General features: G+C 45.5%; 1 protein-coding gene across 1 annotated transcript in view; it reads left to right on the forward strand.

Annotated features, from left to right (window-relative positions):
- si:dkey-88l16.3 (low-density lipoprotein receptor-related protein 2) overlaps positions 1–17,398 on the forward strand; it is a 111,344-nt gene extending 93,946 nt beyond the window's left edge. The window contains 2 exon segments of the mRNA XM_045216369.1: positions 8,087–8,210; positions 17,306–17,398. Of these exon segments, the coding sequence (XP_045072304.1) occupies positions 8,087–8,210; positions 17,306–17,347 (166 nt within the window). The 3' untranslated portion in view covers positions 17,348–17,398.
- The last annotated feature ends 319 nt before the right edge of the window (positions 17,399–17,717 follow it).

Here is a 17,717-nt window from a genome sequence, read left to right on the forward strand (position 1 = left end):
AGACCCTATAGACCCTACTACTATAGACCCTACTACTGTAGACCCTATAGACCCTACTACTGTAGACCCTACTACTGTAGACCCTACTACTGTAGACCCTACTACTGTAGACCCTATAGACCCTACTACTATAGACCCTATAGACCCTACTACTGTAGACCCTATAGACCCTACTACTATAGACCCTACTACTGTAGACCCTATAGACCCTACTACTATAGACCCTACTACTGTAGACCCTATAGACCCTACTACTGTAGACCCTATAGACCCTACTACTGTAGACCCTAATACTGTAGACCCTATAGACCCTACTACTATAGACCCTACTACTGTAGACCCTATAGACCCTACTACTGTAGACCCTACTACTGTAGACCCTATAGACCCTACTACTGTAGACCCTGTAGACCCTACTACTGTAGACCCTATAGACCCTACTACTGTAGACCCTATAGACCCTACTACTGTAGACCCTATAGACCCTACTACTATAGACCCTACTACTGTAGACCCTATAGACCCTACTACTGTAGACCCTACTACTGTAGACCCTGTAGACCCTACTACTGTAGACCCTGTAGACCCTACTACTGTAGACCCTATAGACCCTACTACTGTAGACCCTACTACTGTAGACCCTGTAGACCCTACTACTGTAGACCCTGTAGACCCTACTACTATAGACCCTACTACTGTAGACCCTACTACTGTAGACCCTACTACTGTAGACCCTATAGACCCTACTAATGTATACCCTATAGACCCTACTACTGTAGACCCTGTAGACCCTACTACTGTAGACCCTACTACTGTAGACCCTATAGACCCTACTACTGTAGACCCTATAGACCTACTACTGTAGACCCTATAGACCCTACTACTGTAGACCCCTACTGCTGTAGACCCTACTACAGCTGTAGACCCTACTTAAGTATACCCTACTACTGTAGACCCTACTACTGTAGACCCTATAGACCCTACTACTGTAGACCCTACTACTGTAGACCCTGTAGACCCTACTACTGTGGACCCTACTACTGTAGACCCTATAGACCCTACTACTGTAGACCCTACTACTGTAGACCCTGTAGACCCTACTACTGTAGACCCTACTACTGTAGACCCTATAGACCCTACTACTGTAGACCCTGTAGACCCTACTACTGTAGACCCTACTACTGTAGACCCTGTAGACCCTACTACTGTAGACCCTACTACTGTAGACATATAGACCCTACTACTGTAGCACCCTACTACTGTAGACCCTATAGACCCTACTACTATAGACCCTACTACTATAGACCCTACTACTGTAGACCCTATAGACCCTACTACTGTAGACCCTATAGACCCTACTACTGTAGACCCTATAGACCCTACTACTATAGACCCTACTACTGTAGACCCTATAGACCCTACTACTGTAGACCCTACTACTGTAGACCCTATAGACCCTACTACTGTAGACCCTATAGACCCTACTACTGTATACCCTACTACTGTATACCCTACTACTGTAGACCCTATAGACCCTACTACTGTAGACCCTACTACTATAGACCCTATAGACCCTACTACTGTAGACCCTACTACTGTAGACCCTATAGACCCTACTACTGTAGACCCTACTACTGTAGACCCTACTACTGTAGACCCTACTACTGTAGACCCTACTACTGTAGACCCTATAGACCCTACTACTGTAGACCCTATAGACCCTACTACTGTAGACCCTATAGACCCTACTACTATAGACCCTACTACTGTAGACCATATATACCCTACTACTATAGACCCTACTACTGTAGACCCTATAGACCCTACTACTGTAGACCCTACTACTGTAGACCCTACTACTGTAGACCCTACTACTGTAGACCCTACTACTGTAGACCCTATAGACCCTACTACTGTAGACCCTACTACTGTAGACCCTTCAGACCCTACTACTATACACCCTATAGACCCTACTACTGTAGACCTTACTACTGTAGACCCTACTACTGTAGACCCACTACTATAGACCCTACCACTGTAGACCCTATAGACCCTGCACTGTAGACCCTACCACTGTAGACCCTATAGACCCTACTACTGTAGACCCTATAGACCCCACTACTGTGAGACCATATATATCCTACTACTGTAGACCCTACTACTGTAGACCCTATAGACCCTACTACTGTAGACCCTATAGACCCTACTACTGTAGACCCTATAGACCCTACTACTGTAGACCCTACTACTGTAGACCCTATAGACCCTACTACTGTAGACCCTATAGACCCTACTACTATAGACCCTACTACTATAGACCCTGTAGACCCTACTACTGTAGACCCTACTACTGTAGACCCTATAGACCCTACTACTGTAGACCCTACTACTGTAGACCCTATAGACCCTACTACTGTAGACCCTATAGACCCTACTACTGTAGACCCTACTACTGTAGACCCTACTACTGTAGACCCTACTACTGTAGACCCTACTACTGTAGACCCTACTACTATAGACCCTACCACTGTAGACCCTATAGACCCTACCACTGTAGACCCTACCACTGTAGACCCTATAGACCCTACTACTGTAGACCCTATAGACCCTACTACTGTAGACCATATATCCCCTACTGTAGACCTATAGACCCTACTACTGTAGACCCTACTACTATAGACCTGTAGACCCTACTACTGTAGACCCTATAGACCCTACTACTGTAGACCCTATAGACCCTACTACTGTAGACCCTATAGACCCTACTACTATAGACCCTATAGACCCTACTACTGTAGACCCTACTACTGTAGACCCTGTAGACCCTACTACTGTAGACCCTATAGACCCTACTACTGTAGACCCTATAGACCCTACTACTATAGACCCTGTAGACCCTACTACTGTAGACCCTACTACTGTAGACCCTATAGACCCTACTACTGTAGACCCTATAGACCCTACTACTGTAGACCCTATAGACCCTACTACTGTAGACCCTATAGACCCTACTACTGTAGACCCTATAGACCCTACTACTGTAGACCCTACTACTATAGACCCTGTAGACCCTACTACTGTAGACCCTACTACTATAGACCCTACTGCTGTGGACCCTACTACTGTAGACCCTATAGACCCTACTACTGTAGACCCTACCTGGACCCTACTACTGTAGACCCTACTACTGTAGACCCTAGTAGACCCTACTACTGTAGACCCTACTACTGTAGACCCTACTACTGTAGACCCTACTACTGTAGACCCTACTGTAGACCCTACCACTGTAGACCCTACTAGACCCTACTACTGTAGACCCTATAGACCCTACTACTGTAGACCCTACTACTGTAGACCCTATGAGACCCTAACTGTAGACCCTACTACTGTAGACCCTACTACTGTAGACCCTACTACTGTAGACCCTTAGACCCTACTACTGTAGACCTATAGACCCTACTACTGTAGACCCTGCTACTGTGAGCCTGTAGACCCTACTACTGTAGACCCTATAGACCCTACTACTGTAGACCCTATAGACCCTACTACTATAGACCCTACTACTGTAGACCCTACTACTGTAGACCCTACTACTGTAGACCCTACTACTGTAGACCCTACCACTGTAGACCCTATAGACCCTACTACTGTAGACCCTACTACTATAGACCCTACTACTGTAGACCCTACTACTGTAGACCCTACTACTGTAGACCCTACTACTGTAGACCCTATAGACCCTACTACTATAGACCCTACTACTGTAGACCATATAGACCCTACTACTGTAGACCCTACTACTATAGACCCTACCACTGTAGACCCTACCACTGTAGACCCTATAGACCCTACTACTGTAGACCCTATAGACCCTACTACTGTAGACCCTACTACTATAGACCCTACCACTGTAGACCCTACCACTGTAGACCCTATAGACCCTACTACTGTAGACCCTATAGACCCTACTACTGTAGACCCTACTACTGTAGACCCTACTACTGTAGACCCTAGACCACCTGTAGACCCTACTACTGTAGACCCTACTACTGTAGACCCTACTACGTAGACCCTACTACTGTAGACCCTATAGACCCTACTACTGTAGACCCTAGACTAGACCCTACTACTGTAGACCCTACTACTGTAGACCCTACTACTATGACCCATAGACCCTACTACTATAGACCCTACTACTGTAGACCCTACTACTGTAGACCCTATAGACCCTACTACTGTAGACCCTACTACTATAGACCCTACTACTATAGACCCTACTACTGTAGACCCTATAGACCCTACTACTATAGACCCTAATACTGTAGACCCTACTACTATAGACCCTAATACTAGACCCACTATAGACCCTACTACTGTAGACCCTAGACCTACTACTGTAGACCCTATAGACCTACTACTGCAGACCCTATAGACCCTACTACTGTAGACCCTACTACTGTAGACCCTACTACTGTAGACCCTACTACTGTAGACCCTATCTACTACTGTAGACCCTAGACCCTACTACTGGGACCCATAGACCCTACTACTACCGTAGACCCTACTACTGTAGACCCTATAGACCCTACTACTGTAGACCCTACTACTATAGACCCTATAGACCCTACCACTGTAGACCCTATAGACCCTACTACTGTAGACCCTATAGACCCTACTACTATAGACCCTACTACTGTAGACCCTATAGACCCTACTACTGTAGACCCTATAGACCCTACTACTATAGACCCTATAGACCCTACTACTGTAGACCCTATAGACCCTACTACTGTAGACCCTACTACTGTAGACCCTATAGACCCTACTACTGTAGACCCTACTACTGTAGACCCTGTAGACCCTACTACTATAGACCCTACTACTGTAGACCCTATATACCCTACCACTGTAGACCCTATAGACCCTACTACTGTAGACCCTACTACTGTAGACCCTATAGACCCTACTACTATAGACCCTAATACTGTAGACCCTACTACTATAGACCCTAATACTATATACCCTACTACTATAGACCCTAATACTGTAGACCCTATAGACCCTACTACTGTAGACCCTATAGACCCTACTACTGTAGACCCTATAGACCCTACTACTATAGACCCTAATACTGTAGACCCTATAGACCCTACTACTGTAGACCCTATAGACCCTACTACTGTAGACCCTATAGACCCTACTACTGTAGACCCTATAGACCCTACTACTGTAGACCCTACTACTGTAGACCCTATAGACCCTACTACTGTAGACCCTACTACTATAGACCCTATAGACCCTACTACTGTAGACCCTATAGACCCTACTACTGTAGACCCTGTAGACCCTACTACTGTAGACCCTACTACTGTAGACCCTACTACTATAGACCCTAATACTATAGACCCTACTACTATAGACCCTAATACTGTAGACCCTATAGACCCTACTACTGTAGACCCTATAGACCCTACTACTGTAGACCCTATAGACCCTACTACTATAGACCCTAATACTGTAGACCCTATAGACCCTACTACTGTAGACCCTATAGACCCTACCACTGTAGACCCTATAGACCCTACTACTGTAGACCCTATAGACCCTACTACTATAGACCCTACTACTGTAGACCCTATAGACCCTACTACTGTAGACCCTATAGACCCTACTACTATAGACCCTATAGACCCTACTACTGTAGACCCTATAGACCCTACTACTGTAGACCCTATAGACCCTACTACTGTAGACCCTACTACTATAGACCCTACTACTGTAGACCCTACTACTGTAGACCCTATAGACCCTACTACTGTAGACCCTATAGACCCTACTACTGTAGACCCTAATACTATAGACCCTACTACTGTAGACCCTACTACTGTAGACCCTATAGACCCTACTACTGTAGACCCTATAGACCCTACTACTGTAGACCCTATAGACCCTACTACTGTAGACCCTACTACTGTAGACCCTATAGACCCTACTACTGTAGACCCTACTACTATAGACCCTATAGACCCTACCACTGTAGACCCTATAGACCCTACTACTGTAGACCCTATAGACCCTACTACTGTAGACCCTATAGACCCTACTACTATAGACCCTATAGACCCTACTACTGTAGACCCTATAGACCCTACTACTGTAGACCCTACTACTGTAGACCCTACTACTGTAGACCCTATAGACCCTACTACTGTAGACCCTATAGACCCTACCACTGTAGACCCTATAGACCCTACTACTGTAGACCCTATAGACCCTACTACTATAGACCCTACTACTGTAGACCCTATAGACCCTACTACTGTAGACCCTATAGACCCTACTACTGTAGACCCTACTACTGTAGACCCTACCACTGCACCCTACTGCTAACCGCACTACTGTATACCCTATTATATGCCTTTATACCTTACAGCTACAGTGGGGAGAACATATATAACCTGACTATATACAGTGAGGAGAACAAGTATTTGATACACTGCCGATTTTGCAGGTTTTCCTACTTACAAAGCATGTAGAGGTCTGTAATTTTTATCGTAGATACACTTCAACTGTGAGAGACGGAATCTCAAAAAATCCTGAAAATCACATTGTATGATTTTTCATTTGCATTTTATTGCATGACATAAGTATTTGATACATCAGAAAAGCAGAACATAATATTTGGTACAGAAACCTTTGTTTGCAATTACAGAGATCATACGTTTCCTGTAGGTCTTGACCAGGTTTGCACACACTGCAGCAGGGATTTTGGCCCACTCCTCCATACAGACCTTCTCCAGATCCTTCAGGTTTCGGGGCTGTCACTGGGCAATACGGACTTTCAGCTCCCTCCAAAGATGTTCTATTGGGTTCAGGTCTGGAGACTGGCTAGGCCACTCCAGGACCTTGAGATGCTTCTTACGGATCCACTCCTTAGTTGCCCTGGCTGTGTGTTTCGGGTCGTTGTCATGCTGGAAGACCCAGCCACGACCCATCTTTAATGCTCTTACTGAGGGAAGGAGGTTGTTGGCCAAGATCTCGCGATACATGGCCCCATCCATCCTCCTCTCAATACGGTGCAGTCGTCCTGTCCCCTTTGCAGAAAAGCATCCCCAAAGAATGATGTTTCAACCTCCATGCTTCACGTTTGGGATGGTGTACTCATCCTTCTTCCTCCAAACACGGCGAGTGGAGTTTAGACCAAAAACCTCTATTTTTGTCTCATCAGACCACATGACCTTCTCCCATTCCTCCTCTGAATCATCCAGATGGTCATTGGCAAACTTCAGACGGGTCTGGACATGCGCTGGCTTGAGCAGGGGGACCTTGCGTGCGCTGCAGGATTTTAATCCATGACGGCGTAGTGTGTTACTAATGGTTTTCTTTGAGACTGTGGTCCCAGCTCTCTTCAGGTCATTGACCAGGTCCTGCCGTGTAGTTCTGGGCTGATCCCTCACCTTTCTCACGATCATTGATGCCCCACGAGGTGAGATCTTGCATGGAGCCCCAGACCGAGGGTGATTGACCGTCATCTTGAACTTCTTCCATTTTCTAATAATTGCGCCAACAGTTGTTGCCTTCTCACCAAGCTGCTTGCCTATTGTCCTGTAGCCCATCCCTGCCTTGTGCAGGTCTACAATTTTATCCCTGATATCTCTCTGGTCTTGGCCATTGTGGAGAGGTTGGAGTCTGTTTGAGTGTGTTTTGACAGGTGTCTTTTATACAGGTAACGAGTTCAAACAGGTGAAGTTAATACAGGTAATGAGTGGAGAACAGGAGGGCTTCTTAAAGAAAAATGAACAGGTCTGTGAGAGCCGGAATTCTTACTGGTTGGTAGGTGATCAAATACTTATGTCATGCAATAAAATGCAAATGAATTACTTAAAAATCATAAAATGTGATTTTCAGGATTTTTGTTTTAGATTCCGTCTCTCACAGTTGAAGTGTACCTATGATAAACATTACAGACCTCTACATGCTTTGTAAGTAGGAAACACTGCCCACTGTATATATATCCTACTGCTAAACAGTCTATCATACTATTATAAACCTATATAACCCATTACTAACCCTATTCTATTTATAGCAGAGCAAGAGCTGCAGCTCGGGGCCAGTCCACAGAGAAGGAGACTCTGATGACCAACATGGATGAAGGGACGGTCTACGCTGAGTCCTTCAACAACCATCTGTATGACCCCGATCCTGACCAGGTTAGTTAAGGTTAGGGTTAGTTAAGGTTAGGGTATAGCTCAGAGCTTTATAACCAGTGTTTTGGTCTGCCACAGCATTGCCATGCTTTGTTCCCCACCTTGAATATGATAGAATATTTTCAATTAAAGCTTACTTATTTTTGTATACCTGTAGACCCTACTACTGTAGACCCTACCACTGTAGACCCTATAGACCCTACTACTGTAGACCCTACCACTGTAGACCCTACCACTGTAGACCCTATAGACCCTACTACTGTAGACCCTACTACTGTAGACCCTATAGACCCTACTACTATAGACCCTACCACTGTAGACCCTACCACTGTAGACCCTATAGACCCTACTACTGTAGACCCTACTACTGTAGACCCTATAGACCCTACTACTATAGACCCTACCACTGTAGACCCTACCACTGTAGACCCTATAGACCCTACTACTGTAGACCCTATAGACCCTACTACTATAGACCCTATAGACCCTACTACTGTAGACCCTACTACTGTAGACCATATAGACCCTACTACTGTAGACCCTATAGACCCTACCACTGTAGACCCTATAGACCCTACCACTGTAGACCCTATAGACCCTACTACTGTAGACCCTATAGACCCTACTACTGTAGACCCTATAGACCCTACCACTGTAGACCCTATAGACCCTACCACTGTAGACCCTATAGACCCTACTACTGTAGACCCTATAGACCCTACTACTATAGACCCTATAGACCCTACTACTGTAGACCCTACTACTGTAGACCATATAGACCCTACTACTGTAGACCCTATAGACCCTACTACTGTAGACCCTACTACTGTAGACCCTACTACTGTAGACCCTATAGACCCTACTACTGTAGACCCTACTACTGTAGACCCTATAGACCCTACTACTGTAGACCCTACTACTGTAGACCCTATAGACCCTACTACTGTAGACCCTACTACTGTAGACCCTGTAGACCCTACTACTGTAGACCCTACTACTGTAGACCCTGTAGACCCTACTACTGTAGACCCTGTAGACCCTACTACTGTAGACCCTATAGACCCTACTACTGTAGACCCTATAGACCCTACTACTGTAGACCCTATAGACCCTACTACTGTAGACCCTACTACTGTAGACCCTACCTGTAGACCCTACTACTGTAGACCCTATAGACCCTACTACTATAGACCCTACTACTGTAGACCCTGTAGACCCTACTACTGTAGACCCTACTACTGTAGACCCTATAGACCCTACTACTGTAGACCCTACTACTGTAGACCCTACTACTGTAGACCCTACTACTGTAGACCCTATAGACCCTACCACTGTAGACCCTACTACTATAGACCCTGTAGACCCTACTACTGTAGACCCTATAGACCCTACTACTGTAGACCATATATACCCTACTACTGTAGACCCTATAGACCCTACTACTGTAGACCCTACTACTGTAGACCCTACTACTGTAGACCCTATAGACCCTACTACTGTAGACCCTACTACTATAGACCCTATAGACCCTACTACTATAGACCCTACTACTGTAGACCCTGTAGACCCTACTACTGTAGACCCTACTACTGTAGACCCTATAGACCCTACTACTGTAGACCCTACTACTATAGACCCTATAGACCCTACTACTATAGACCCTACTACTGTAGACCCTGTAGACCCTACTACTGTAGACCCTACTACTGTAGACCCTATAGACCCTACTACTGTAGACCCTACTACTGTAGACCCTACTACTGTAGACCCTACTACTGTAGACCCTATAGACCCTACTACTGTAGACCCTATAGACCCTACTACTGTAGACCCTATAGACCCTACCACTGTAGACCCTACCACTGTAGACCCTACTACTGTAGACCCTATAGACCCTACCACTGTAGACCCTACCACTGTAGACCCTACTACTGTAGACCCTATAGACCCTACTACTGTAGACCCTACTACTGTAGACCCTACTACTATATACCCTACTACTGTAGACCCTATAGACCCTACTACTGTAGACCCTATAGACCCTACTACTGTAGACCCTACTACTGTAGACCCTATAGACCCTACTACTGTAGACCCTACTACTGTAGACCCTATAGACCCTACTACTGTAGACCCTACTACTGTAGACCCTATAGACCCTACTACTGTAGACCCTATAGACCCTACTACTGTAGACCCTACTACTGTAGACCCTATAGACCCTACTACTGTATACTATATACCCTACTACTGTAGACCCTATAGACCCTACTACTATAGACCCTACTACTGTAGACCCTATAGACCCTACTACTGTAGACCCAACTACTGTAGACCCTACTACTATAGACCCTACTACTGTATACCCTATAGACCCTACTACTGTAGACCCTACTACTGTAGACCCTATAGACCCTACTACTGTAGACCCTATAGACCCTACTACTGTATACTATATACCCTACTACTGTAGACCCTATAGACCCTACTACTGTAGACCCTATAGACCCTACTACTGTAGACCCTATAGACCCTACTACTGTAGACCCTAAGACCCTACTACTATAGACCCTACTACTGTAGACCCTATAGACCCTACTACTGTAGACCCTATAGACCCTACTACTATAGACCCTAATACTGTAGACCCTATAGACCCTACTACTGTAGACCCTATAGACCCTACTACTGTAGACCCTATAGACCCTACTACTGTAGACACTATGTAGACCCTACTACTGTAGACCCTACTACTGTAGACCCTATAGACCCACTACTGTAGACATAGACCCTACTACTGTAGACCCTACTACTGTAGACCCTACTACTGTAGACCCTACTACTGTAGACCCTATAGACCCTACTACTGTGGACCCTACTACTGTAGACCCTACTACTGTAGACCCTATAGACCCTACTACTGTAGACCCTACTACTGTAGACCCTACTACTGTAGACCCTACTACTGTAGACCCTATAGACCCTACTACTGTAGACCCTACTACTGTAGACCCTACTACTGTAGACCCTACTACTGTAGACCCTACTACTGTAGACCCTATAGACCTGACCTGTAGACCCTACTACTGTAGACCCTACTACTGTAGACCCTACTACTGTAGACCCTACTACTGTAGACCCTATAGACCTACTGTAGACCCTACTACTGTAGACCCTACTACTGTAGACCCTATAGACCCTACTACTGTAGACCCTATAGACCCTACTACTGTAGACCCTATAGACCCTACTACCTATAGACCCTACTACTGGGCCCTATAGACCCTACTACTGTAGACCTATAGACCCTACTACTGTAGACCCTGCAGACCCTACTACTGTAGACCCTACTGCTGTAGACCCTATAGACCCTACTACTGTAGACCCTAGCATGTAGACCCTACTACTGTAGACCCTATAGACCCTACTACTGTAGACCCTACTACTGTAGACCCTACTACTGTAGACCCTATAGACCCTACTACTGTAGACCCTATAGACCCTACTACTGTAGATATAGCTACTGCGGTAGACCCTACTACTGTAGACCCTACTACTGTAGACCCTATAGACCCTACTACTGTAGACCCTACTACTGTAGACCCTACTACTGTAGACCCTACTACTGTAGACCCTATAGACCCTACTACTGTAGACCCTACTACTGTAGACCCTACTACTGTAGACCTATAGACCCTACTACTGTAGACCCTATAGACCCCTACTGTAGACCCTATAGACCCTACTACTGTAGACCCACTACTGTAGACCCTATAGACCCTACTACTGTAGACCCTACTACTGTAGACCCTATAGACCCTACTACTGTAGACCCTATAGACCCTACTACTATAGACCCTACTACTGTAGACCCTATAGACCCTACTACTGTAGACCCTACTACTGTAGACCCTACTACTGTAGACCCTATAGACCCTACTACTGTAGACCCTATAGACCCTACTACTGTAGACCTATAGACCCTACTACTGCAGACCTATAGACCCTACTACTGTAGACCCTACTACTGTAGACCTATAGACCCTACTACTGTAGACCCTATAGACCCTACTACTGTAGACCCTACTACTGTAGACCCTACTACTGTAGACCCTATAGACCCTACTACTGTAGACCCTACTGTAGACCCTACTACTGTAGACCCTACTACTGTAGACCCTATAGACCCTACTACTGTAGACCCTACTACTGTAGACCCTACTACTGTAGACCCTACTACTGTAGACCCTATAGACCCTACTAATGTAGACCCTACGTAGACCCTACTACTGTAGACCCTATAGACCCTACTACTGTAGACCCTACTACTGTAGACCCTATAGACCCTACTACTGTAGACCCTAGCTAGACCCTACTGAGACCCTATAGACCCTACTACTGTAGACCCTATAGACCCTACTACTGTAGACCCTACTACTGTAGACCCTATAGACCCTACTACTGTAGACCCTATAGACCCTACTACTGTAGACCCTACTACTGTAGACCCTACTACTGTAGACCCTATAGACCCTACTACTGTAGACCCTATAGACCCTACTACTGTAGACCCTATAGACCCTACTACTGACCCTATAGACCCTACTACTGTAGACCCTATAGACCCTACTACTATAGACCCTACTACTGTAGACCCTATAGACCCTACTACTATAGACCCTACTACTGTAGACCCTATAGACCCTACTACTGTAGACCCTACTACTGTAGACCCTATAGACCCTACTACTGTAGACCCTACTACTGTAGACCCTACTACTGTAGACCTATAGACCCTACTACTATAGACCCTACTACTGTAGACCCTATAGACCCTACTACTATGAGACCCTACTACTGTAGACCCTATAGACCCTACTACTATAGACCCTACACGTAGACCCTACTGCAGACCCTATAGACCCTACTACTATAGACCCTACTACTGTAGACCCTATGTAGACCCTACTACTGTAGACCCTACCTGTAGACCCTAATGTAGACCCTACTACTGTAGACCCTATAGACCCTACTACTATAGACCCTACTACTGTAGACCCTATAGACCCTACTACTGTAGACCCTACTACTGTAGACCCTATAGACCCTACTACTGTAGACCCTAAGACCCTACTGGGACTGTAGACCCTACTACTGTAGACCCTACTACTGTAGACCCTACTACTGTAGACCCTAAGACCCTACTACTTAGACCCTACTACTGTAGACCCTACTACTGTAGACCCTATAGACCCTACTACTATAGACCCTACTACTGTAGACCCTACTACTGTAGACCCTACTACTGTAGACCCTATAGACCCTACTACTGTAGACCCTATAGACCCTACTACTGTAGACCCTATAGACCCTACTACTGTAGACCCTACTACTGTAGACCCTACTACTGTAGACCCTACTACTGTAGACCCTATATACCCTACTACTGTAGACCCTACTACTGTAGACCCTACTACTATAGACCCTACTACTGTAGACCCTATAGACCCTACTATTGTAGACCCTATAGACCCTACTACTATAGACCCTACTACTGTAGACCCTATAGACCCTACTAATGTATACCCTACTACTGTAGACCCTACTACTGTAGACCCTACTACTGTAGACCCTATAGACCCTACTACTATAGACCCTATAGACCCTACTACTGTAGACCCTACTACTATAGACCCTACTACTGTATACCCTATAGACCCTACTACTGTAGACCCTACTACTGTAGACCCTATAGACCCTACTACTGTAGACCCTATAGACCCTACTACTGTAGACCCTACTACTGTAGACCCTATAGACCCTACTACTGTATACTATATACCCTACTACTGTAGACCCTATAGACCCTACTACTGTAGACCCTATAGACCCTACTACTGTAGACCCTATAGACCCTACTACTGTAGACCCTATAGACCCTACTACTATAGACCCTACTACTGTAGACCCTATAGACCCTACTACTGTAGACCCTATAGACCCTACTACTGTAGACCCTAATACTGTAGACCCTATAGACCCTACTACTGTAGACCCTATAGACCCTACTACTGTAGACCCTATAGACCCACTACTGTAGACCCACTACTGTAGACCCTACTACTGTAGACCCTACTACTGTAGACCCACTACTGTAGACCCTATAGACCCTACTACTGTGACACTGAGACCCTACTACTGTAGACCCTACTACTGTAGACCCTATAGACCCTACCACTGTAGACCCTACTACTGTAGACCCTACTACTGTATACCCTACTACTGTAGACCCTATAGACCCTACTATTGTAGACCCTACTACTGTAGACCCTATAGACCCTACTACTGTAGACCCTATAGACCCTACTACTGTAGACCCTACTACTGTAGACCCTATAGACCCTACTACTGTAGACCCTGTAGACCCTACTACTGTAGACCCTACTACTGTAGACCCTACTACTATAGACCCTACTACTGTAGACCCTATAGACCCTACTAATGTATACCCTACTACTGTAGACCCTACTACTGTAGACCCTATAGACCCTACTACTGTAGACCCTACTACTGTAGACCCTATAGACCCTACTACTGTAGACCCTATAGACCCTACTACTATAGACCCTACTTCTATAGACCCTATAGACCCTACTACTATAGACCCTACTACTGTAGACCCTATAGACCCTACTACTGTAGACCCTATAGACCCTACTACTGTAGACCCTAATACTGTAGACCCTATAGACCCTACTACTGTAGACCCTATAGACCCTACTACTGTAGACCCTATAGACCCTACTACTGTAGACCCTACTACTGTAGACCCTACTACTGTAGACCCTACTACTGTAGACCCTATAGACCCTACTACTGTAGACCCTACTACTGTAGACCCTACTACTGTAGACCCTATAGACCCTACCACTGTAGACCCTACTACTGTAGACCCTACCACTGTAGACCCTACTACTGTAGACCATATATACCCTACTACTGTAGACCCTACTACTGTAGACCCTATAAACTGTAGACCCTGGACCCTACTACTGTAGACCCTATAGACCCTACTACTGTAGACCCTATAGACCCTACTACTATAGACCCTACTACTGTAGACCCTATAGACCCTACTAATGTATACCCTACTACTGTAGACCCTACTACTGTAGACCCTATAGACCCTACTACTGTAGACCCTACTACTGTAGACCCTACTACTGTAGACCCTATAGACCCTACTAATGTATACCCTACTACTGTAGACCCTACTACTGTAGACCCTATAGACCCTACTACTGTAGACCCTACTACTGTAGACCCTACTACTGTAGACCCTATAGACCCTACTACTGTAGACCCTACTACTGTAGACCCTACTACTGTAGACCCTATAGACCCTACTACTATAGACCCTATAGACCCTACTACTGTAGACCCTATAGACCCTACTACTATAGACCCTACTACTGTAGACCCTATAGACCCTACTACTGTAGACCCTACTACTGTAGACCCTATAGACCCTACTACTGTAGACCCTACTACTGTAGACCCTATAGACCCTACTACTGTAGACCCTACTACTGTAGACCCTACTACTGTAGACCCTATAGACCCTACTACTATAGACCCTATAGACCCTACTACTGTAGACCCTATAGACCCTACTACTATAGACCCTACTACTGTAGACCCTATAGACCCTACTACTATAGACCCTACTACTGTAGACCCTATAGACCCTACTACTGTAGACCCTGTAGACCCTACTACTGTAGACCCTACTACTGTAGACCCTACTACTGTAGACCCTACTACTGTAGACCCTATAGACCCTACTACTATAGACCCTACTACTGTAGACCCTACTACTGTAGACCCTACTACTGTAGACCCTACTACTGTAGACCCTACCACTGTAGACCCTACTACTGTAGACCATATAGACCCTACTACTATAGACCCTACTACTGTAGACCCTATAGACCCTACTACTGTAGACCCTATAGACCCTACTACTGTAGACCCTATAGACCCTACTACTGTAGACCCTATAGACCCTACTACTATAGACCCTACTACTGTAGACCCTATAGACCCTACTAATGTATACCCTACTACTGTAGACCCTACTACTGTAGACCCTATAGACCCTACTACTGTAGACCCTACTACTGTAGACCCTACTACTGTAGACCCTATAGACCCTACTACTATAGACCCTATAGACCCTACTACTGTAGACCCTATAGACCCTACTACTATAGACCCTACTACTGTAGACCCTATAGACCCTACTACTATATACCCTACTACTGTAGACCCTATAGACCCTACTACTGTAGACCCTATAGACCCTACTACTGTAGACCCTAATACTGTAGACCCTATAGACCCTACTACTGTAGACCCTATAGACCCTACTACTATAGACCCTACTACTGTAGACCCTATAGACCCTACTACTGTAGACCCTGTAGACCCTACTACTGTAGACCCTACTACTGTAGACCCTATAGACCCTACTACTATAGACCCTACTACTGTAGACCCTAATACTGTAGACCCTATAGACCCTACTACTGTAGACCCTATAGACCCTACTACTGTAGACCCTACTACTGTAGACCCTACTACTATAGACCCTACTACTGTAGACCCTATAGACCCTACTACTGTAGACCCTACTACTGTAGACCCTACTACTGTAGACCCTACTACTGTAGACCCTATAGACCCTACTACTATAGACCCTATAGACCCTACTACTGTAGACCCTATAGACCCTACTACTGTAGACCCTATAGACCCTACCACTGTAGACCCTACTACTATAGACCCTACTACTGTAGACCCTGTAGACCCTACTACTGTAGACCCTATAGACCCTACCACTGTAGACCCTATAGACCCTACTACTGTAGACCCTACTACTGTAGACCCTACTACTGTAGACCCTATAGACCCTACTACTATAGACCCTACTACTGTAGACCCTATAGACCCTACTACTGTAGACCCTACTACTATATACCCTACTACTGTAGACCCTACCACTGTATACCCTACTTAGCTTACTTCTTTTTGTTTAGGTATTGATGTCTTCTGCTGATGGGACACCTCAACGTCTGTAAATGTTGTCTTTCCTCCTCGCTGAAATAAAGAATGTAGTCTAGGATGTTAAACCTGATGGTGTGTTTTATTTTCTCAGACAAACATCACATGTAGCTGAACATCATAGCCCTATAGACCAGTTCCTGGTCATAAACCTGTTATGATATGGGTGTTGGTTTAGTGTGAGGCACATAGATGGACAATGAATCAGCGGCACCAACTGGTGGTGGTCTCCAAAGAGGTGACTGTTTAAATATAGGTAGTACTGTCCGGGCGCCCTGGTTAGTGGACGGAGAATGACCAGCAGGAGACAGACGCACAGTTCACATGTTCATTACCACACCACACAGACAGGCACACACATGGCATTGAAACAGGATGTAATATATT

This window comes from Coregonus clupeaformis, unplaced genomic scaffold, assembly GCF_020615455.1.
Source record: "Coregonus clupeaformis isolate EN_2021a unplaced genomic scaffold, ASM2061545v1 scaf0695, whole genome shotgun sequence".
Taxonomy (NCBI): Eukaryota; Metazoa; Chordata; class Actinopteri; order Salmoniformes; family Salmonidae; genus Coregonus; species Coregonus clupeaformis.